Consider the following 22,433-nt stretch of genomic DNA (forward strand, 5'->3'; position numbering starts at 1 on the left):
ATCAAAAAATACCACCACTTGAACTGGTCTGGTTAATAAACAGTCCACCACTTACTGATGATTACATGAAGAGACAACTGAGGAGAATGTACAGGGTCATGTCACGTCACAAACTCGTCATCTCTGAGGTTTCAATGTTTTTCTGTTCGGCTGTTTTAGCTCTCAAAGGTCCTCGAGAAACTGCGACACACACACACACACACACGTTCGTCATCGAGATTTTGTTATCTGGATACCCTAAAACATCGAGATCCCTCAAAAATTGGACATTGAAATTTTGGATGAATCTAAAGCTTTAGCTCCTCCCCCCATACACAGATTAGGGTGGGGGGACACGAAGCAAAAAAAAAAGACGCAGCCCGCCGGAGAGGTCAGGTGTGGTGCTGGACTGTGAGCATCTCGGGCCAAATACAAATAGTCTCACACCTGGTGGCATGGATTGTGGACTATCTTACAGACAGACCTCAATATGTGCGTCTTGGGAACTGCAGGTCTGACATTGTGTGCAGCAATACAGGGCGCCGCAGGGGACTGGACTTTCTCCGGTCCTGTTCAGTCAACATACATCAGACTTCCAATACGACTCGGAGTCCTGCCACGTGCAAAAGTTCGCTGATGACACTGCTATCGTGGGCTGCATCAGGAGTGGGCAGGAGGAGGAATACAGAAAGTTAATCAAAGACTTTGTTAAATGGTGCGACTCAAACCAATTACACCTTAACACCAGCAAGACCAAGGAGCTGGTGGTGGATTTTAGGAGGCCTAGGCCCCTCATGGACCCTGTGATCATCAGAGGTGACTGTGCAGAGGGTGCAGACCTATAAATACCTGGGAGTGCAGCTGGATGACAAATTGGACTGGACGGCCAATACTGATGCTCTGTGTAAGAAAGCTCAGAGCCGACTATACTTTCTGAGAAGGTTGGCATCCTTCAACATCTGCAGTAAGATGCTGCAGATGTTCTACCAGACGGTTGTGGCGAGTGCCCTCTTCTACGCGGTGGTGTGCTGGGGTGGCAGCATAAAGATGAAAGACGCCTCACGCCTGGACAAACTTGTTAAGAAGGCAGGCTCTATTGTAGGATTAAAGTTGGACAATTTAACATCTGTGGCAGAGCGACGGGCACTAAGCAAACTCCTGTCAATCATGGAGAATCCACTGCATCCACTTAACAGTGTCATCTCCAGACAGAGGAGTAGCTTCAGTGACAGACTTTTGTCACTGTCCTGCTCCACTGACAGACTGAGGAGATCATTCCTCCCCCACACTATGCGACTCTTCAATTCCACCCGGGGGAGTAAATGCTAACAATAATTTTATTTTAATTTCTTTCATTTTTATTACTATTTAATTTAATATTGTTTCTTTGTATCAGTATACTGCTGCTGGATTATGTGAATTTCCCCTTGGGATTAATAAAGTATCTATCTAATAATCAAAAGGCAGAGACCCTCGAGAGAATTTGAAACCCGAGCTCAAAGGCTGTAAGAGCGAGTGGTCCTGCTGACGGACGGCACACAAGCCAACCCCACTGAGGGCGAGGAGGCCCGGTTAGCGACAATCGCGGCTCTCCTTTCAAAATGGCGACTTGAGTGGACTCTGAGTTGGCTTGAAAGAACTGGCAACTTAACTTAACTGTTAACGGCGCGTCACACTCCTCCAAAGGGGCATGCTTGTTAAGAGAGGGGATAACGGAGAACCACAGGAGATGCGGATTTCAGTACTCAAAACACCCGAAATGACAAATGTGCCCAGAAACACCAGTAAAGCCCGGACGAGGCAGCACAACATCCACCTGAACGTCTACACGGATAAATAAAGAACCGTAACGTGGCTGCCTAATCAGAAATGCAAACACGGCTTTGAAAAATGGCCACAGTGTTTTAACATGTTGTATACGCAGAGACCATAATGCTGTCCGTGTCACGTCTTTTGTTCAGTGGCTTTTGCTTTGTCCCCGAAAGCCCAGCGGCAGTTTAAAAACACACAGGCTTGAGGAATTGGGGGCGGGGTTTTAGGAGCCAGCCCTGTGGGTGGAGCTGTTCCTATGGGTGGAGTCCTAAGGGTGGAGTCAGCCATGTGGGTGGAGATAGCCAGATGGGTCGAGTCAGTCCTGTGGGTGGAGCCGACCCTATGGGTGGAGCCAATCCTGTGGGTGGAAAAGGCCCTGTGGCTGGAGCTAGTCATGTTGGTGGGGTCGGCCCTCTGGGTGGAGTCTGTCCATATAGGTGGACTCAGTCCTGTGGGTGGAGCTGGCTCTATGGGTAAAGTTGACCCTACGGGTGAAGCCAATCCTGTGGGTGGAAAAGGCCCGGTGGATGGCGCCAGTCATGTGGGTGGGGACAGACCTGTGGGTGGAGCCTATCATGTCAGTAGACTCACCCCATACGGGTTGAGTCCATCCTGTGGGTGGAGTCAGCCCGGAGGGCGGAGCATTGGCAGTGCAGGATTTCACCGCTATTCACCACACTTTTTAACGGGTTGTCCTAGGACGGGTGGGCTCATCTCACCATCACGTCTGGACTCGTATTCCTGTAATTATGGTTAATAAAGCAACATAACGTCATAAAAGGCAGCAAATAACAATGCATTCTGCGCTACATCATAATCCATCTTCATTTATGCAGAACCATTTGGTTTCTTTTCCTTTTTAAACAAAACATTCATACCAAAAAGTCAATGGTGATGTGCAGAAAGAATGTGTCCCTGCAAGGGGCCGAGGAATCGCCTAACACCCTTCAGCTGGAAGTTAAGCACAGACCACCTCCAAAACTTGGACCGCCGCAAATCCCAGCCGGTTTGAAAAGCCTCCAAGGAAGCGCATCAGCGATAACTGGGCTTGAGTGTAAGAAAAGCACCGACGTCACTCAGAAGAAGAGCCGGACACGAGTAACGACTTGAAGAAACACACGTGGGGCCGAACACTCAGGCGCTGAACTCAGTCTGGGACAAAGCCCACCGCCGCACTCCTTGTGTGATTTGGGCCGTGCACAAATAAATGGCAGCACTGTAATGGTATTGTATTCTTAAATAGTGACCTGATTTTGCTGCTAATGAATTACTTTTTCCCCCCTCATTTTAACTGACTTGCTATTTAAGGCTCAAATCCCTTAACTGTTTCTTTCATTCATTAATTAGAAGCCAAACAATAATGAGATACAAAACAAGCCAATACACAACCAGCTAACCCATAGTGTCCATCATAAAATATCAGAAAATAACGAAAGGTGAAGGTCTCAGTAATGTTGATCTACTCAGGCCCACTAAACATTTTGACGGGGCTTCCTGCTGTGGTCAAATGAGAGCACCAACAAGCCCAGTAATTAAATAATGAGATAAATTAATAACAACCATCAGCTTCTGATTAAGAAAATGGTTGGAATGAAACAGGTTGGAGTTTGAAGCTGCTAACTTAGCTGGTTACCCGTTGGCTGACTTCACCCGTCGTTTCTACTGAGTGCTCTCCCCTCGACTTTCTCATAGTCAGATATGGGGATGGCATTTGAGGAGTAAACCGCAAGACAAGGATTATACTTTTATAATATTCTATACATTAAAGAACCATCAACAACAAAAAATCAAATTAATAATTACACTGAACAATTATTACAAAAGTAAAGCTGAATAAATCGGACTCTGCAGCTGCATGAATAAAAGGGATTTGCACCTTCTTTTTCTTAAACCTTCCTCTTTCTTTTTTCACTATTTCTTTCCATCCTGCCAATTATTAAAATGGCAAACTCATTGTGCTTGGCGCGTGGGCTCCTTAAAACACTTCCCAAAGCCGGCGCCAGTGCACAGGACTGGACGTCTATCAATAGCAATGTAAAGATGCTTAAGGTGTGTGTGTGTGTGTGTGTGTGTGTGCGCCTGTCCTTAAAGCCCCATCAGTGCTAAAATCCCACTTACATAACTGGCACCCTGCTGGCACACGCGGCTCCCCCTGTGGCTGCAACAGTTGCTTATAGCCAAGCAGTTTAAAAATCACCACTGGCTGGACGTTCAACCCACGGAGCTCAACCACAGCAGTGCGTAACTCCCAGTTGTCAAACACGTGGGCATGGGAGGCAGCAAGAAGGACCAAAAGAAGGTAATTCCATGCCAGGCCAGGGGGTGGCAGGGTGCAGTAAACCTCTCTCTTTAATCTCTGCACACCAGGACACAGGAAATCCTGCCAGACTCCCATGACATCACTTCCGGTATCCATGTAGACGTCACTTCTGGTTCCCGAGGTGGGCCCTCCATGATGACACTTTCGGTTCTGCTATCCATGGAGAGGTCACTTCCGGTTCCAGGCCCCATGATGTCAATTCCAGCACTGGGCCTCCATGACGTCACTTCTGGTTCCAGTATCCGCAAAAACGTCACTTCTGCTTCCACCCTCCATGATGTCACTTCCGCCCAACTGCCACAAAACCCAGACCACGTACTGCATGAACTCCGCTCTGTTGTGGACACCCCTCTGTGCACCCACATCTTACTTTTGCAGCCTTACTCATGCATACGATACGGGTGGCTGCCCCAAACCTCTTTCCACTTTACATGCCGTAAACCAAGATTCTGGACATGGCCGTCACCGCCAGGCTGCTCATCTCCAAATTCACTTCTTCCTTCTTGTTCTGCAGACCAACACTACAAGCTCCTTGCCGCACACAAGGCACACAAAGGGCAACTGCCAAAGAAGACCACCTTGTGGTGGCAGGAAACATGTCACTGAATTTTGAAGAACGTTTCGTAAGAACAGATAATTAGAACATTAGAACGATCGAGACAAGAACAGGCCATTCAGCCCAACAAAAGCCTCCAGTCCCATCCACTATTTCTTCTAGAAAAACAAGTCGAGTTTTGAAAGTTCCAGAAGTCTTACTGTCCGCAACACTACTTGGTCACTTCTTTCAAGTGTCTATCATTCTTTGTGTAAAGATAAACTTCCAAACCTTTGTGTGGAATTTCCCCTTCACAAGTTTCCAACCGTGTCCCCGTGTTCTTGATGAACTCATTTTAAAGTCACCGTCACGACCCACTGGACTGATTGCCTTCATAATTTGAAACACTTCAGTAAGGTCTCCTCTTCATCTCCTTTAAGGGCTCAGCTCATTTCATCTTCCCTCATCACTCATCCCCTGTAGTCCTGAATCAGCCTCGTCGCTCCCCTCTAGTGCTGTCATGTCCTTCTTGAAGACCAAAACTACACCCAGGACTCCAGATGAGGCCTCACCAGTGTGTTATAAAGCACTAATAGGACTTGAAGTCCACACATCAGGTCTCCTCTTCATCTCCTTTTCCTTAAACTGAGAAGGTTCAGCACTTCTGATCTTAACTCGTAACTCATCAGACGTCCTGTTGTGTATTCAAGACCTCACATTCTGACTTCCTACGTGTTGTTCTTTACATTTACTGACATTAAATTTCATCCCCTGTAGCTCTGAACAAGGGGGTGCCAGTGAGCCCCCCACTCAAACCCAAGGCACAGTAACTTCCAACACGTTTATTAGTTATTTAAATAAGGGATGTTTATTCCCCCAAAGCACCTCTTCACAATCGTCTTCTTATCATTATTATTTATTAATTAATTATAATTTATACACTAATTAGCCAGCATTCTAAAGAACATCCCAAACCACACAATGAACTCTTTCTCCTTACGTTGCCTGCGGTCTCCCGACTCGGACTCCTTGAGCTAGAGCTTCTGCTGCTAATCTTTGTTAGTTGTGGTAATTATACTTCAGAGACCCCTGATATTCTATATGGTGGTCCACAAGGCTCTATCCTGGGTCCGCTGCTCTTCTCAATCTACATGCTTCCGTTAGGTCAGATTATCTCAGGTTACAACGTGAGCTACCACAGCTATGCTGATGACACACAGCTGTACTTATCAATAGCACCTGATGACCCCGACTCTCTCGATTCACTAACACAATGTCTTACTGGTATTTCTGAATGGATGAATAGTCACTTTCTCAAGTTAAATAAAGAGAAAACTGAAATTGTAGTGATTGGCAATAATGGATACAACGAGGCTATTAGAAATAAACTGGATACATTAGAATTAAAAGTCAAAACGGAGGTAAAGAATTTAGGTGTAACCGTTGACTGTAATCTGAATTTTAAATCGCATATTCATCAGACCACTAGGACAGCATTTTTTCACTTAAGAAACATAAGTAAAGTTAGACCTCTTATATCACTGAAAGGTGCTGAGAAATTAGTTCACGCGTTTGTTTTCAGTCGACTAGATTACTGTAACGCACTCCTCTCAGGACCACCCAAAAAAGACATAAAATGTGCAAAATGGAGCTAGGAAATGAAAATCTGAGCACATCTCTCCAGTTTTGATGTCACTACGCTGGTCACCTGTGTCATTCAGAATTGACTTTAAAATTCTGCTTATGGTTTATAAAGCCTTAAATAATCTGCTCCATCTTATATATCGGAATGTCTGACAATTTATATTCCAAATCGTAACCTCAGATCATCAAATGAGTGTCTCCTTAGAATTCCAAGAACAAAACTTAAAAGAAGTGGTGAGGCGGCCTTCTGCTGTTATGCACCTCAAATCTGGAATTGCCTGCCAATAGGAATTCACCAGGCTGATAGAGTAGAGCTCTTTAAAACACTGCTGAACACACATTACTGTAACATGGCCTTCTCATAACTTCATCTTAGTGTAATCCTGATGCTCTGCATATTTAATTAATTATCATTACTATTCATGGTGGCTCCAAAATCCCTACTAACCCCTACTCTCTCTTCTGTTCTTTTTGCGGTTTTCTGGGGTGGCGACCTGCACCACCACCACCTGATCAAAGCACCGTGATGTCTCTACATTGATGGACTGAAGGACAGACATCCACGTGACGTCATCATCATCAAGTCCTTCAATGAGAGCCCTGAATACAATGAGGACTGATTGAGATCATTTATGTTAGGTACAATGCCTAGAGGGGGCCGGGTGGTCTTGTGGCCTCTGCAGATTTTATTTTTTCTCTCCAGCCGTCTGGAGTTTTTTTGTTTTTGTTTTTTCTGTCCTTCTGACCTTACTTTTATTCTATGTTAATTAGTGCTCTCTTATTTTAATTCTTATTTTATCTTTTAATTTCTCTTTCTTCATCATGTAAAGCACTTTGAGCTCCATTATTTGTATGAAAATGTGCTCTAGAAATAAACGTTGCTGCTGTTATGCCGTGTCGCCCTGCAAGTTGGGAGGCCCTGGCCTGACAGTTCAATCTGTCGATCCCCAGGGACCCCAACAGGGCTGCACTTCCGCTCTCCCAAGTCCCAAGCACCCCAGCGGGTGTCCCGACCGAGTTGCCATATGAGGACCACTGCCACCTGGTGTACAGGGGAGGACACTGACTTTCGGTCTCTGCTTGTTCATCCACTAACTGATAACAAGCCGGGCACAAATCCCACCAGGAAGATCATCAGGTCTGATCTCTCAGGCCACATCTGAAGGTGGTCAGAAATGGACGGCGACCACCTTGAACACAACTGGAGTTTCATCGGGTCTCTCCAGCAGGGCACAGCGCAGAGCCTGGAGGTGCTCTTTAAGGACGTGACGCGACGGTGGCAGCGCACACTCACTAATCTGTGTCCTGGCGTGCAGCTCACGGGCTCTGCTTCACGCCATGTCAGGTAAAGCCTGCAATGAGCGCCATCGAGTCTGCAGCTGGCACACATCGCACATTTTCCAATGTGACATTTGTTTGGATGTCCTTCTGATGCTGAAAGTGTTAAAAGCAGAGCGCGCATACACGCGCACACGCAGGCACGCACACACACACAAACACACGCACACACACACACACAAACACGCGCACACACACACGCACGCACACACACGCACACACAGACACGCACACACAGACACGCACGCGCACACAGACACACACACACAGACACAGACACACACACACAGACACCCCCCTCTGTCCCTTAGCCGTGATGACAGCTTCATTCCTACTCAAAGACTCAATGAAATTCCTGCTGCAAATGCCAGAAGATCCTGAGTTGGCTTATATGGTGACGAGGCCATGAAGAGTGCTGCTGCTTATGGTCAGGGCCGATTTACGCAGAAAGCTCCTCAAGCATGTCATTACCACGGGGGGCTTTGGGGCGTACAGCCATTCAATCCAATCACTTGAGAGACCCTGAAAACGACTGGACTTTCTGGCGTAACATCTCTGAATCCACAAAATGTTCGTCATGACCCACCACTTGAGAGCCGCTGAGCTGACAGACCCGACTCCGCAGACTGAATATAAAAAGGAAGTGGGCGGTCCCTCCACAGTGACATCACGGCGGCTCCGCCTCTTGGGGAAGGGGCTCCGCACATAAAACACAAGGAAGGACAACAGCCATAAAACAAAAACACAAAATAAAGAAACCTGAAAGAATATTTAAATAAAACAATAGAAAGTGAGGAAGAACACGAGAGCGAAAACAGAATCAGCGAGTCAGTATGAAGCAGTCGGTGGGGTGCGTCCACATAAATCACACTTCATCTTCAGATTATCAGAACAATTGAACACTCAGACCAGAACAGGCCGGTAGGCCCACCAAAGCTTGCCAGTCCTGCCCACTTAATTCTTCAATAAAATCGCAAGTCGAGTTTTGAGGGACCCTAAAGTCTTACTGACCACCACACTACTTGGTCGCCTATTCCAAGTGTCTGTTGTCATCAGTCAGTCATTCTCCAACCCGCTATATCCCAACACAGGGTCACGGGGGTCTGCTGGAGCCAATCCCAGCCAGCACAGGGTGCAAGGCAGGAACAAACCCCGGGCAGGGCGCCAGTCCACCTCAGGGCACGCACTGGGGACAATTTAGGATCACCTAACCTGCATGTCTTTGGAAACCCACGCAGACACGGGAAGAACATGCAAACACCACGCAGGGAGGACCTGGGAAGCGAACCCACTGGTCTCCTAACTGTGTGGCAGCAGTGCTACCCACTGCGCCACCGTGCCGCCCGGGTCTATTGTTCTTTGTGTAAAGTAAAACTTTAGAGTAAAAGTTTTCCAACTGCGTTCCCGTGAGAGAGACAGGGGGTGATTAGGGGTCAGAATGACCAGGCCGGGGTGGGCAATTTAGCCAAGACATCGGGACCCCACCTACTGCCCAGGGATCTTTAATGACCACAAAGAGTCAAGGACCCTCGGTTTTATGTCACATCTGAAGGACGGTGGCATCAGGATCCCCAACACTGCATCTCCTCCACGAGTTCGGCTTCACATCCAGCAGACTCCACCCGGGGGCTGAGCGGCTTGGAGGGTCTAAACACACGTGGTCTTCATCTTTGTGTGTCACCCCGGAGGTATCACATTTAGTGTCTCGTTTCCCGGCTGGTGTTACGTCACTGCTGACTCGCCACACTTACCCTCTTAGGAAATTGAAACCGGACTTGAATGGCGTGGGCCTCTTGAGATACGCGGCTGCGCAACCGCGAAAGAAAAGTGGAAGTGTGTAGAGAAGAGGAACAAGTCGTGGTGACCTGTGAGCACAACAGGGGGGTAGGGGGCTTGTGGCACTGGTTTAACAGCCGAGGTGTCAAAAGCTACTGCCGCCGAAGAACATCCCAGCCAGAATGTGAAGAGAGAGCCACGTCCGGCAGCCCGAGCCTCTACCCGGTGCCCACATACCAGCGCATATCGGCCCTGTGCACTCATGAGGGGCTACTTAGCCAGTAAATCTGAACATCTAAACGACGTCTAAGGGTGACCCTGTTGGGAACGGGGTCATCAAAAGTGACATCCTGTCACTTCGGACTAGAAGGCCAGCATCAGTCAAGTGGCTTCAGGGTCACACCAGCTATGTGTTACATTGCAGCATACGGTGACACAGAATGACAAATACAATGCACTTTTACTACAAATGTTTGTCATGCGCCATTTGTTGGAAAGACAAACGCACTTTATTAGTACAAATGTTTGTCATGCGCCATCTGTTTGAATGAAACACAATGCACTTTACTATTACAAATGTTTGTTATGCGCCATCTGTTGGAATGACAAACGCAATGCACTTTACTATTACAAATGTTTGTTATGCGCCATCTGTTGCAATGACAAAGACAATGCATTTTATGAACAAAGATGTTTGTTATGCGCCATCTGTTGGAATGAAACACAAGGCACTTTATTACTACACTTATTAAGAAGCACACTCCAATAAATGGGACGCTACAAATGTTAACACAGAGGTCTGCACCGATTACTTTGACTTCAACCCATCTAAGGCAGACAGGCAGCCCAGCTAGGTATGCATACTGAAATGGGAGACGACAGTGGATTGGTGTTTCGGGGGGGTGGACGGCATTCCCTTTCCTGGATGGGACTATAAAATAGATGGACAGCTTTTCAGAACTGTATGCTTTCCCAATACAAGTAGGTGGCCTAAACCCTGGGCCGTCGCACCCATGCACACCCCCGCAGGGCCTACTGGGTGTTGTAGTCCCGTTGGCCAGCCTTGATGGGTTTGTTGGGTGCCGCAGGCTGCAGCTCACGATATTTTCCGGAGCTTCTGTCTCACCCAGAAGTGACTCCTTCATTCAGTGTTGTGGCACCAGAAGTACTGCCAGGTTCAGCATAACCGGGGCTTCCTCTCCTCATTCAGGGGGTTGGAGTCCAAGGAGGACAACACTTACTGGAGGACATTTGGAGAAAAGGAAGGAATGAAGGCATGAAAAAAACCTAAAGATTGGGCTATTGTGAGGGGCCTGTGTGCCCTGAAGGTACCATCTTCAAAATAAAAGGTTACTTGAACCCGTGGCTGGTGTTTGTGCAGTTGGGTTGAGGAGTTGGACTGCCGAGACGCCCCCTAGTGACCACATATATTTTTATACACACACACACACACACAAGTACTTTCAGAATTGGAAAGGCGCCCTTATATTGGTACCCTACTGTAACAAGAGGGGCTTTTTGGGACTGGATGCCTTGTCCAGTCCTGCGGTGGTCTGCGATGGCCCATCAAGTTCATGACATACAGGAATCTCCACACACACAGGCAGCAGATGTGGGTAGAAAGTGTCCCTGGATCTGCCAGAGCAAATAGAAGGCAGCAGTGACAATGGTGACCATCCTGAACAGAGGGGCCCGGCTGCCACACCACCTGATACTCACAGCCCCACCAAGCTCTCGGAGACTCGGCCAGCAGTTGGCAAACCCACTGTGAGTGCCCCCTGCAGGAGGACAGATGGCTGTGACCCTGCAAAGAACAACTGATAGCAGACGATGACAGTCATATGCTGCGACTGTGAGAGTAGGCAGAGCCTCCCACCCCGAGAGCACGAGCGTCCTGGGGGAGACCCGTGACAACATAAGTGGGCACTTATAGGGTGCCAGTCCTGGAGATGGCACTGTGTGAGTATGAAGAGACATCAAAAGTGAGGACTGGGGACAAGAAATGACAGAATAAAATTAGCAGAGAGAGAGAGACGGGGAGACATTATTTCAGGGGTGGAGGGTCCAGGGGCTGGGGGGGTTGAGGGGGTATTAAAAATCCAGTCCAATTCTCTCTCTCTCTTTTTTTTTTTTATACTTAGACTGGCACCATGCCAAGCAGTAATTTATTTATAAAAATGTGTGAATTAACCACAAAAACCCACTAAAGTAAAACAGAAATAGTCAGGTGACCAAGACAGCGACATTTTCCAGGCAGGATCAAATAGCATTACCTCAGATGTGCCCCTCAAGCCCCCGTCCCAGTGCCATATCAGATTGCTTTGATGCCATGCCACAGCACTCTCAACGTCACTTAATCCACTTCAGGGTCACTGCAGCTTATCCTGGCACCGCTGGGCACAACAGCCACTTCACTGAAGGGGACCCTTGAGCACACGGACGTTTGAGGGGCCGACATTGTAACAGCGCAGACAGAGAGTTACGGCGCCCAGGACTGGCACGGTGGACACGTATAAAGGTTGTGTCACTGGGACGATGACAGCAGCAGCCAGTGCCGTCACCAAGACCAATGCAGTGACAGCGGCAGTTGGCCACACTACCCCCGAGGTCACGTGGCAGAACTCCAGCAGCTGTGTGACAGGACAGATGAATTCCTGGCACCTGGTGGGACGCACGCTGCACCCCCCACTAACTGGCAGAACGACACTGTAATGGCTACACAGTCGGCATCTAGAGAAAAAAAAAAAACCTTAACAGGTCTGGGTGTGGCCACGGGGGGGGTCTCGGAGCCCCCCCCCATGGTTCAGAAGCCCTTTTGACTCAAAGCTGTGGCTTTACAGGTTTGCCTCCCACACCACAGCTCCTCCACTGTCCTAACCCCCCGATGAGATTTGTCCACCGCCTCGAGTGAAGGGAGGTGAGGTTGGGTGGTCCCTTTTATGGTGGACCTGTGGGCACGTCCAGTGCCAGAACACAACATCCAGAAAGCAGGCGGACCCACCATAAAAAAAAGGGGGAGTCCTCTCTCAGCAGCACCCGCTGGCAGCAACTGAGGAACCAGGAAGTGCACTTGCCATGCAGCCCTATGGGTGCCCAAATTGAACCTGTGCTGCCTATCATAGTCGGGGGGGGTGCGGGGGGGCATTCAGCAACTGTGGGAAAAGGGAATAGGAAGCACTACAGCTTGGAGGCATGCCCATTCATCAATGCTATTCTTCCATACTGGTCTCCAGGCCAAGTAGGGGACCACCTGCCATCCCAGTCTGGATGCCAGTCCATCCATCATGTCTACCATACAGGACTAAGCCGACGGCAGATACTCAGAACTGCACCAGTAAGACATGAACAGATGATCCAGTCGTAGATGGTGAAGAAACTACGGAGCTGAGACGAGTCAAGAAGTCTCTCAGGGGGGACACTGAGGTGGCTTCGCTACCAGCTAAACAATCGAGCCTGATGGCCTCAATGGTCTCCTCTCGCATGTATAACTTTTAAAACAGATGCCATAATTGTGCCAGTTGGCAGCGGTGCACCCTCACCCACCACGTGGGCAGACACTGTGGTGGTACCAGAAGGCACCACTGCTACTCCTGGGAGAGGCAGAGGAGTTGTGTCTGCACCAGTAACACAGCTGTACTCCCAGCACGGGCGCTATGGCAAGACACCATTCCAGATGTTAGCCCAGGTGCCGATCACACCCTCTGGACAGGTGAAGTCACCACTGCTGGGTCAGACGTCACAAGAACACACGAAGACTCACCAGGCAACGAAATCAAAACTGCGAAACGTGCACCGCTTGAGTGTGGAAAACAAATTGTAAGTGGCACAGTAAATAAAGAAAAGGGCATGTGTGGCACTGGGTACGAATAAATTACATAAAAGAAGCAATTTGGGTTAAGGAGGCGGTTATATATAAAGAAAGAGAAACTTCTCCCCAATACGAGTGTTTTGCAGACGGCCATGGACAAGACAGAATTATCTGATTCAAAAAAAAAAAAAAAAAATGAAGGACCACCCCGAGGGCAAAGCAAGTTTTTTTTGTATCTTTTGAAAACTGTGTATTTATTTGTTAATTGCTTTTTATTATTGTTTGACAATGTTTCGATGATGGAATTACAAAACCGGCATTTCCAAAATGGAAACCGTGATAAAGTCATGGAATTCATCGGAAAATCGGGATAGAAAAAAACAATCTGATTTAATTGAATAAAGAGATTAGCACAAACAAAAACGAAGACTCGTCTACTCTTGGGGCCAACACTTTAAAATGATACCCTGATGATGCCAGTGGCCTTTGCTTCTACCATCTGGTCACCTAAGTCAAAGGACACGCGCTTTACCAGCAACAATCCTAACCCTGCAATACCAACACATACCCAGGCGATGCCACCTCTGATAACATGCCACGAAAATGCAGGAGGCCAGCACTTCTCATTGGTCACAGGTGTGCGAGCCCCGCCATTCCCACAGGTGCGACTGCCACACTACATAACCACCCAACACAGGTGACAGGCGCAGTGGGCACAATTTGGTTTTGGACCGAAACGCGTAACCCGCTCAGCTCGTCTTCCCCGCCAGCTCCATCACTCCCACCCTAAAGACTCACCTCCTCAGCATGATTGCGGACCGCCAGACCCCTCGCCAGCAGCCCCTGCCGAAGCTCCGTCACGTCAATCCGACCGTCTTTATTCAGGTCCAGCTCCTCGAACAGCTCGGCCCATATTTTCCGCCGGTCCGTATCGTTGCCATTATTCTGACAGGAGGCCCTGGACGGAGAAAACCGAGCCCAGGAGGTCGGCATCGTCAGCCTTATAATTAGGAGGCGCTATTATTAGGTGGCGCTGCTTAACCCGGTCACACACGCTGGCTGGAAAAAAAAAAAAAACACAGTTGAGACGAGCCCGGTGGATCCCGGACACTGGGGGGGGGATCAGCCGCCACCGCGGTGCTCCATGGCAAGTGCCGAGGTGACCGGACTGGTGACTATGTGCCAGCCGGAGGCTTTCCTTCCAGTTCCTTATATTCCCCTTATTGCAGTTTGGTGAGCGAACACGGACAGAGCAGCAAGAGCGCAGCTGCAGAACGCGGATTGTCCTCAAGTGAGTCAGGCGGGGAGGAAGCGCGGGGTGTGACTCCGGAGGAAGCCCCGCCCCCAAAAATGCGCTGTGTCTCGTCGCTTCCTGCAGACCGCCGACTCTAACTTTTTGGCGTTAGGGCCGATGGGCAAGCTGCAGTGCAGTTAATGCCCTACCTTTGATTATCTACCACCGCCACATAGGAATAGCGCGATCTTTATTCTTATTTTATTATTATAATTATGTTCAATGCTATCATACATGCAAATTGAGAGTTAATAAATGGAGCTTTTTAATTTGGGTGTGAAGCCATCGTCCAGCTTCAGTCCTGATTTTAATCTTGCTGGCTTTCTTACAATCAGAGCTCTGAGGGGGGCCGCGTTGAGGACGTCTTTTTCAACTTTGCTCACCCCCAGGCTATTTACTGTCCTTCTTTTTATGTTGTATTCAAATGACTGTAAGGGCAATCGCTACTCAAGACAATTGAATTCCAAGACGACTGCCTTTGGAAGGAGAGGTGTGGCATCACAGCCCATTGATAACAATGTTTGCTCCCCCCCCCAACATTCTCTATAAGTTTAACATTTCTAAGGCCGAAGACAACACAATCAAATTAAGGGGGCTGCTGATAAGGCCAACTGGCACTGACGCAGACGGCAGATTGAAGTAAATACGAGCGACCACACACTACATCATCAAACGGCCCTTCACGGTCTCCTCCATTCTGGCCCCCCTTAATCACTCCCTGTTCCTAATAATTGGCTTCCTCTCTCACCACCACTGGTTAAGGCTTTGGACTTCAAATCCCGAGGTTTTGAGTTCAAATCCCACTGCTGACACCACTGAGCAAGTCACTTCAAAAGCCTCAATTGGAAAAACAAAAGAAATGTAAGCAGTTGTACCTCAAATGTTGGAAGTCACTTTGGATAAAAGCGTCAGTCAAATAAATAAACATAACATGTCCTCGAAAGATCTTCAATGGCAGCAGAGTGGCAGGACCTCCCTTTTATGGCTCCCGTGAAGGCCAGCGCCATTTCTGAGACCACAGGGTAGTCGCCCCCTGCTGGCCTCACCAACACCCTCACCCAGCAGCAACCCAGGCTTCTCCTGGCTGGTCTCCCATCCAAGCACTGGCCGGGCCCGCGCATGCTGAGCTTCAGGCGGATGACATGTCTGAGGTGCTGGCGGTGCGGCTTCCATTGATGACAACTTCAAAGGGTGGCACAGTGATCTGGGGACAACGGTGACAGACCTGGCAGCAGCATGTCAGCATCTGATTGACGTTTTTGATGACATGAACAGTGTGAGACCTCCCATGTCACCGAAAGACAGTTAGATACGATCAGTGAGGTGACTTAATGAGAAGCCTGTTACAATTCTGCTATGGCACCACCACAATGTTTGCGCCACAAATGCCACCGTGCACAGCTAGTGCCAATTCCAAATCGCAGCCCACCTGCTTTCTGTGAGGACTTTGAGACCCCCACAGGTGTTGTCTTGGTGCTCATCATAAAGATATGTGTGTGTGTGTGTGTGTGTTAAGTGGACCGCACTGTCCATCGTTTATTTCTGCTTTGTGCTCAAGGCTGCCAGGCCAGCTGCTGGCTCCTCACACCCTGAACTGCAGAGAAACACAAGAAGATGGACGAAGTGAAATATGACGTCAATGTGCCGTGTTTATTTGTGCTCTGGTACCGCATCTGCCTTGGCTTTTACCTTGAACTGCCGACTTGGAAACGACTTGGGACGGCAGGGTGTCACTGAACTCGCTCCCTCGCTGCCCGTGTCCATCACCAGGAGTCCAGCAACAAGAACAATCGCTTTATTAATTCAGCTCCATTACTCACCTCTGAGCGCAGACGCACACTCCTCGGCTTTAAGTCCTCATTTGTGCTTCCTGCTTTACCCCAGCTTGACAAATACACAAATATCAAGAAGAATCTACAACGGGCTGCATATCCAGGGTGGCACACTGACAAAGGGTACGGTGAAGCCAGCGTCACATCACATGACTTCTAGTCACTGGCGGTGACAAACAATCTCACTGCATGAGGAGGTCAGAACACACAACTAGAAACCAAAGGGTGTGCCAAGTTTGATGACTGCCAGGGGAGCTCAACACACACCGACATAAAATAGTGCCCTGCCCGACAGGCCGGTGCCATGCAAATCTTAGTCGGGTACGGGGAGTTCAGCTACACTCCGACTTTATGTCCTTGTATTCCACTTTGTTGTGGTGTGACAAACACGAGGCCTCAGATACATGAGGCACTTTTCTCTTTTTCAAGGTCCGACACAAACCCTCATTCCTTATTCCTCGTAGCTGCAAACAAAAACCAAACCTGTGGGAGTGAATCACAGACCAGGGGATGTCAAGCTACACGACTGCACATCATGGATGGCTGGACGGTCGCATTCATGGAAGAGGATTTCAATGACATGACGTCCCAATACTCAGAGAGATGCAGGGGTGCGAGTGGGGATTCCCTGACCCTGTAGATGCTAACCTTTTCTAAATTTATAACTGGGATTGAATAAAACATATTCATCATAAACTGCAGCTGTGAGAAAAATCAAAATGTCATCTTTATGGCTGGGATGTCAATGGTAATGCAGCCAGAATGGGTGGCTAATAAATAATGGACGGTTCCCCAAAAGTACCAGTTCTCGGGAAGGCTCAGTAATATCAGGAAAATAGGGAAGACAGACAGATAAATAGATATGAAAGGCACTATATAATATAGATAGATATGAAAGGTACTATATGATAGATAGATAGATAGATAGATAGATGTGAAAGGCACTATATAATATAGATAGATATGAAAGCATTATAAAATACAGAAATATAAAAATGGTCAGTAGATATGAAAGGCACTATATAATATATGGATATGGAAGGCACTATAGACAGATAGAGCCTTTCACATCTATGTAACAGATAGACAAGGCACTATATAATACATAGAATCCTCTAAACGAAATTTCAAAAGATGCCTCCCGCGCCAGATTCTAAAGTCCTTCCGAGTAACCGCAGAATAGTCGCCGTCCGCGCTTCTCAAATCTGATTGGCTCCTGACTTTTAAGTGTTTATGGCTACAGGTCGACGAAAAGAAAAAAAAGAAAGCAAACCAAACAGAGGACGACGCCGAATCCGCCATCTACCTTAAAGGCAGAACAAAACCTGGAAAGAAAAAGTCGTCGCTTTAGATGTTTGAGATACGGCGGAGCGGAGTTTTAACAACGCGACAAATCTGCCTTTTTATGTCTTACGCCGGCATGATGAGATTGTTTCGTTTATTTTTCCACAACACGTTACCGAGAGCTAAACGACCAACTGTGGGGAATCAGAGCCGTGTCGTCGTCGGAGGATTTATTTGCCGTCAAGTGTCCGTGTCGCGCACTAACGGGAATGCGGATGTGAATGCAGGCGAGGGAGCGCGCGCACGCGGAGTTGTCGGGGGCGCGCATTCCGCTCAAGAGTCGCCTCTCCACACCGGCCCGGCGCGCTCCCTCATGTCACAGGAAGATTCGGCATCTGCTAACATCCATTTTCAGAACCCGAAGTGAAGGTCCCAGCCCTGGATGAGGTGCTAGGAGTCCACGGTGCTCACACCAAGTGCGGGCTTAAGTCTGAATTGGCAATTAATACAACGCACACGGTTTTTAGAGTGTGGGGGAAAGTTTGTTGAAAACCACCCACCTATAGAAGCAGAGAATGGATGAACACAACAACCTGAAGCAAACCACAAACGGAACACATCCAAGGAACTGAGAGGTAGCAGTGCCAACAACCTACTGGGTAACATCAGAATTTGAATCAGACTTATTGGCCAAGTATGGATGCATACAATGAATTTGACTCCGGTTTTGGTGACTCTCCCAATTATAAGTTACATAATCGACATACACACAACCGCTAATCACACACCTGAGAGATAAAAATGACAGAATGAATATAAATATATATACAGTATAAATATGCATACAAAGTGCAGAGTGCAACTCAGTGCAAGAAATGCTGAAATAAACACTGGAGATAAAAATAAAAGCAGTATATGTGAGCAGTACTGAAAGAGCCCTGGGAAGCCTGGAGGATGAAACTTGCTTATATTGCTTATGCAAATTCAAAAGTCCAAAATAATAATCACACTTTATGAAAAGCTACAGATGAGACAAATTCACTGAGTTTAATGTGGGATTTGAGTTTTTTTTCCAGAGACACATCCCAGTGAAGAGTGTAAGGCGGCAGGAGTGTGAAGACGCCTGTCTTGGGGCGTGTGGTTGGGCGCCATTAGGGGGGCATCTTTCACCATGCAGTTTGTGGTTTGGTCCTGTGAGGGGAAAGGGGCGAAGTGGCGAAGTTAAAGACGGAGATTTTTGTTCTTCATGTTTTTAACTGTTGGCAAGGATTACGTCCGGTGATACGAGGAAGATGAAGGGCAGACATGCGATAAGAAGACGCTGAGGCCAGAAGTCATGTCGTCACCCGCACTTCAGTCTTTACTTAGTGAGAACCCCGGAAGACAACAAAAGAAAGCTTGTGCCCCAAAGATAACACCCCTAAACCCTACTGTGGCGCCACCTGCTGCCAAACATGATTACCGATATATTCACCTCAATACATAACAGGAAGACTCGCTGTGAAAGGCGCTATATAAGTCCTTTCTAGTCAAGTCACTAAACCCGCTATTAGTGCTTAACAGGTGAGACTTTCTATCCACTCAAGATGTCCAGAACTGCGTGTCTCCCAGCTGCACTCGTGTCACGTCACCGTATGTTCCACGTGAAGCCCCTCAGGATGTCGACTTCATTTCCATAAGACATCAAGTCACTATAATCGCTAAGCGTTCGTTGGATTGACGCCAGCTTTTTATTTTCCAGATCAGGTTTCCGTGTTAGTCAGTGGTGGCCTTTTAATGGCCTCACTTGATTCAGACACCCAAGGTCACCTTCCAGAAGCTTCTCTCGAAGCGTGCCAGGACTTGGTGCCCGTTCCTCCTGATGGGACTGCTGGAAGTCACTTAGGTTTGTGGACCTCCTGCAGTTCAGCCCACAGGTGAAGACTTTCTGATGGCCACTCCAATGTGTTCACCTCGATGTCTCGAAGCCATTTTGTTACGACTTTGGTCTGCTTGGCCTCTGCGGGACCGGATTTACATTTTCTGGCTGATAGGGTTTTGAGGTGTTGCTTCAGGATTTCTAGATGATCCTCCTACCTCATCATGCCATCTGAAGTGCCCCCCCACGATATGCTGCTGTCACCCCCCCCATAATGTTCATCCTCCCTCCTCCATACGTGGTGGTTGATCATTCCGACCAAGCAGTTCCATTTTTGTTTCCTTCCTCCTGGAGATCACCTGCAAACTTCAGCCAGTCTGTCTTGAAGTCAGGGGGAGAATCTTCTTCCTTGTGTGAGGGCCATTCAGGTCACAACAATGTTGGGAGGCTCCCACCTCCTTTGTTCTTTTGTGGAGTTCATCCATCCCTGGGACTTCGTTTGTGTCTTCGCCCAGAGGAGCATCCCACCTCTGCACTCCCCCGGTGTTTGTATTTGTGTGCCACCCACCGTGTGCTCAGATGCTCCTGGCACAAGATCTTCAGTCGTTTGGCCTTTACTGCTAAGCAGGAACTTGGATTGTGAAGGCCCATCGTTTCGTTCCTTGGATTTTCCAAACGGCAGCCAGGCACTGGGTCTAAAGGCGGTCGGACCCTTAACTATGACCACAGGTGCCCTGCCCATTAACTCAATTAAGAGGATTGGCCAATCAGAGGCTGCAGGAAGTGATGACATCAATTTCTGGACTGTCCCAGGCTGGTTAACCAGACATTCAGCTTGGTGTGTGGAAAGTCGCGACCCACCGAGCATCTGATCTGATAAATAAAAGCTGGAATCAACGTGTCCCTTTGCTATTATTGTGCCATCACCACTTGTTGAAATAACGGAGAGACCCCAAAGGACTCGACACGGGGAATGAAGACGTTTTTAGCCAAGATGGATGGACATTATCAAAACTTTAGATTTAATTACTATGAATTTAACTCCACCCTTGGAAAGGCGCTATATGGACCATCATTAGGACTAAGTGTGTGGCCCGGGGGCTATAGGAGAGGACTGCTGCTTCAGGGACCCCCATCCATATTCTACCTCCCTAAATCCGTGTCAGGGTCGTAGGGGGACGGAGATGACATCCCAACACTATTGGTCTCAAGGCAGGGACATCTCCAGGATGGGCGCTCATTCACCTCATGGCACACTTATTCATGTTGGGGGGCAATTCAGAGCTGCCAGTCCAGCTAACCTGCACGGCTCTGGGAGATGGGAGAGCCAAACTGGAATAAGAGAAGACCCTGAAAAGACCCCTGAACAAACAAGCAGCTATGCTGGGATTTACAATACAATTTTATTTTTGTATCACCCAATGTCACACAAGGAGGGCCGTAATGGGGTTTAACGGGTCCTGCCTGTTTATCAGGCGTGCTAATTGACAATATTCTGGACAAAATTAATTCGTCATTAGATACGGGGGTCTTCCCAGACTGTCTTAAGACTGCTGTAGTTAAACCCCTTCTTAAGAAACAAAATCTTGACCCCTCGGCTCTTGAAAATTTTAGACCCATCTCTAACCTGCCTTTCGTAAAGTTCTGGAGAAGGCAGCCATTATGCAGTTAAATGACCACCTCAATAAACCTGCTACTCTTGATAAATTTCAGTCAAGTTTTAGAACAAATCACAGCACAGAAACTGCACTCGTTAAAGTAGTAAATGACTTGCGGGTGAATGCAGACAGAGGCCATATATCTGTTCTCATCCTCTTAGATCTGAGTGCTGCATTTGACACCATTGATCACAATATTCTTAGAAATCGCCTTAGTCAATGGTGGGCCTCTCTGGCAGGGTCTTAAATTGGTTTGAGTTCTACCTGACAGGGAGAAAATTCTTTGTTAGTTGTGGGAATTACAACTCAAAGACACAAGATATCCGATATGGTGGTCCACAAGGCTCTATCCTGGGTCCGCTGCTCTTTTCGATTTACATGCTTCCGTTAGGTCAGATTATCTCAGGGCACAACGTGAGCTACCACAGCTATGCTGATGACACACAGCTGTACTTATCAGTAGCGCCTGATGACCCCGACTCTCTCGATTCACTAACACAATGTCTTACTGGTATCTCAGAATGGATGAATAGTAACTTTCTCAAGTTAAATAAAGAAAAAACTGAAATCTTAGTGATCAGCAATAATGGATTCAATGAGGTTATCAGAAATAAACTTGATGCACTAGAATTAAAAGTCAAGACGGAAGTAAAAAACTTAGGGGTAAGTGTTGACTGTAATCTGAATTTTAAATCGCATATTCATCAGATCACTAGGACAGCATTTTTTTACTTAAGAAACAGAGCAAAAGTTAGACCTCTTATATCACTGAAAGATGCGGAGAAATTAGTTCACACTTTTATTTTCAGTAGACTAGATTACTGTAACGCACTCCTCTCAGGACCACCCAAAAAAGATATAAATCATTTACAACGAGTGCAGAATGCAGCTGCTAGAATCCTAACTGGGAAAAGAAAATCCGAACACATCACACCGGTCATGATGTCACTACACTGGTCACCTGTGTCATTCAGAATTGACTTTAAAATTCTGCTTATGGTTTATAAAGCCTTAAATAATCTGCTCCATCTTATATATCGGAGTGTCTGACACGTTATATTCCTGTCAGATCCTCAAATGAGTGTCTCCTTAGAATTCCAAGAACAAAACTTCAAAGAAGTGGTGAGGCGGGCAGGCGGCCTTCTGCTGTTATGCACCTAAAATCTGGAATAGCCTGCCAATAGGAATTCGCCAGGCTGTTACAGTGGAGCACTTTAAAACACTGCTGAAAACACATTACTGTAACATGGCCTTTTTATAACTTCAATTTAACTTAATCCTGATACTGTGTATGT

At 47.6% G+C, this 22,433-nt stretch overlaps 1 protein-coding gene across 1 annotated transcript in view; it reads right to left on the reverse strand.

Annotated features, from left to right (window-relative positions):
* The window catches only part of slc25a23a (solute carrier family 25 member 23a), a 57,758-nt gene extending 43,256 nt beyond the window's left edge, over positions 1-14,502 (reverse strand). The window contains exon 1 of the mRNA XM_039770474.1: positions 14,011-14,502. Within this exon, the coding sequence (XP_039626408.1) occupies positions 14,011-14,205 (195 nt within the window). The 5' untranslated portion in view covers positions 14,206-14,502. The remainder of the gene's footprint in view (positions 1-14,010) is intronic.
* Between the last annotated feature and the right edge of the window lie 7,931 nt (positions 14,503-22,433).

Source organism: Polypterus senegalus, chromosome 12, assembly GCF_016835505.1.
Source record: "Polypterus senegalus isolate Bchr_013 chromosome 12, ASM1683550v1, whole genome shotgun sequence".
NCBI classification, from domain to species: Eukaryota; Metazoa; Chordata; class Cladistia; order Polypteriformes; family Polypteridae; genus Polypterus; species Polypterus senegalus.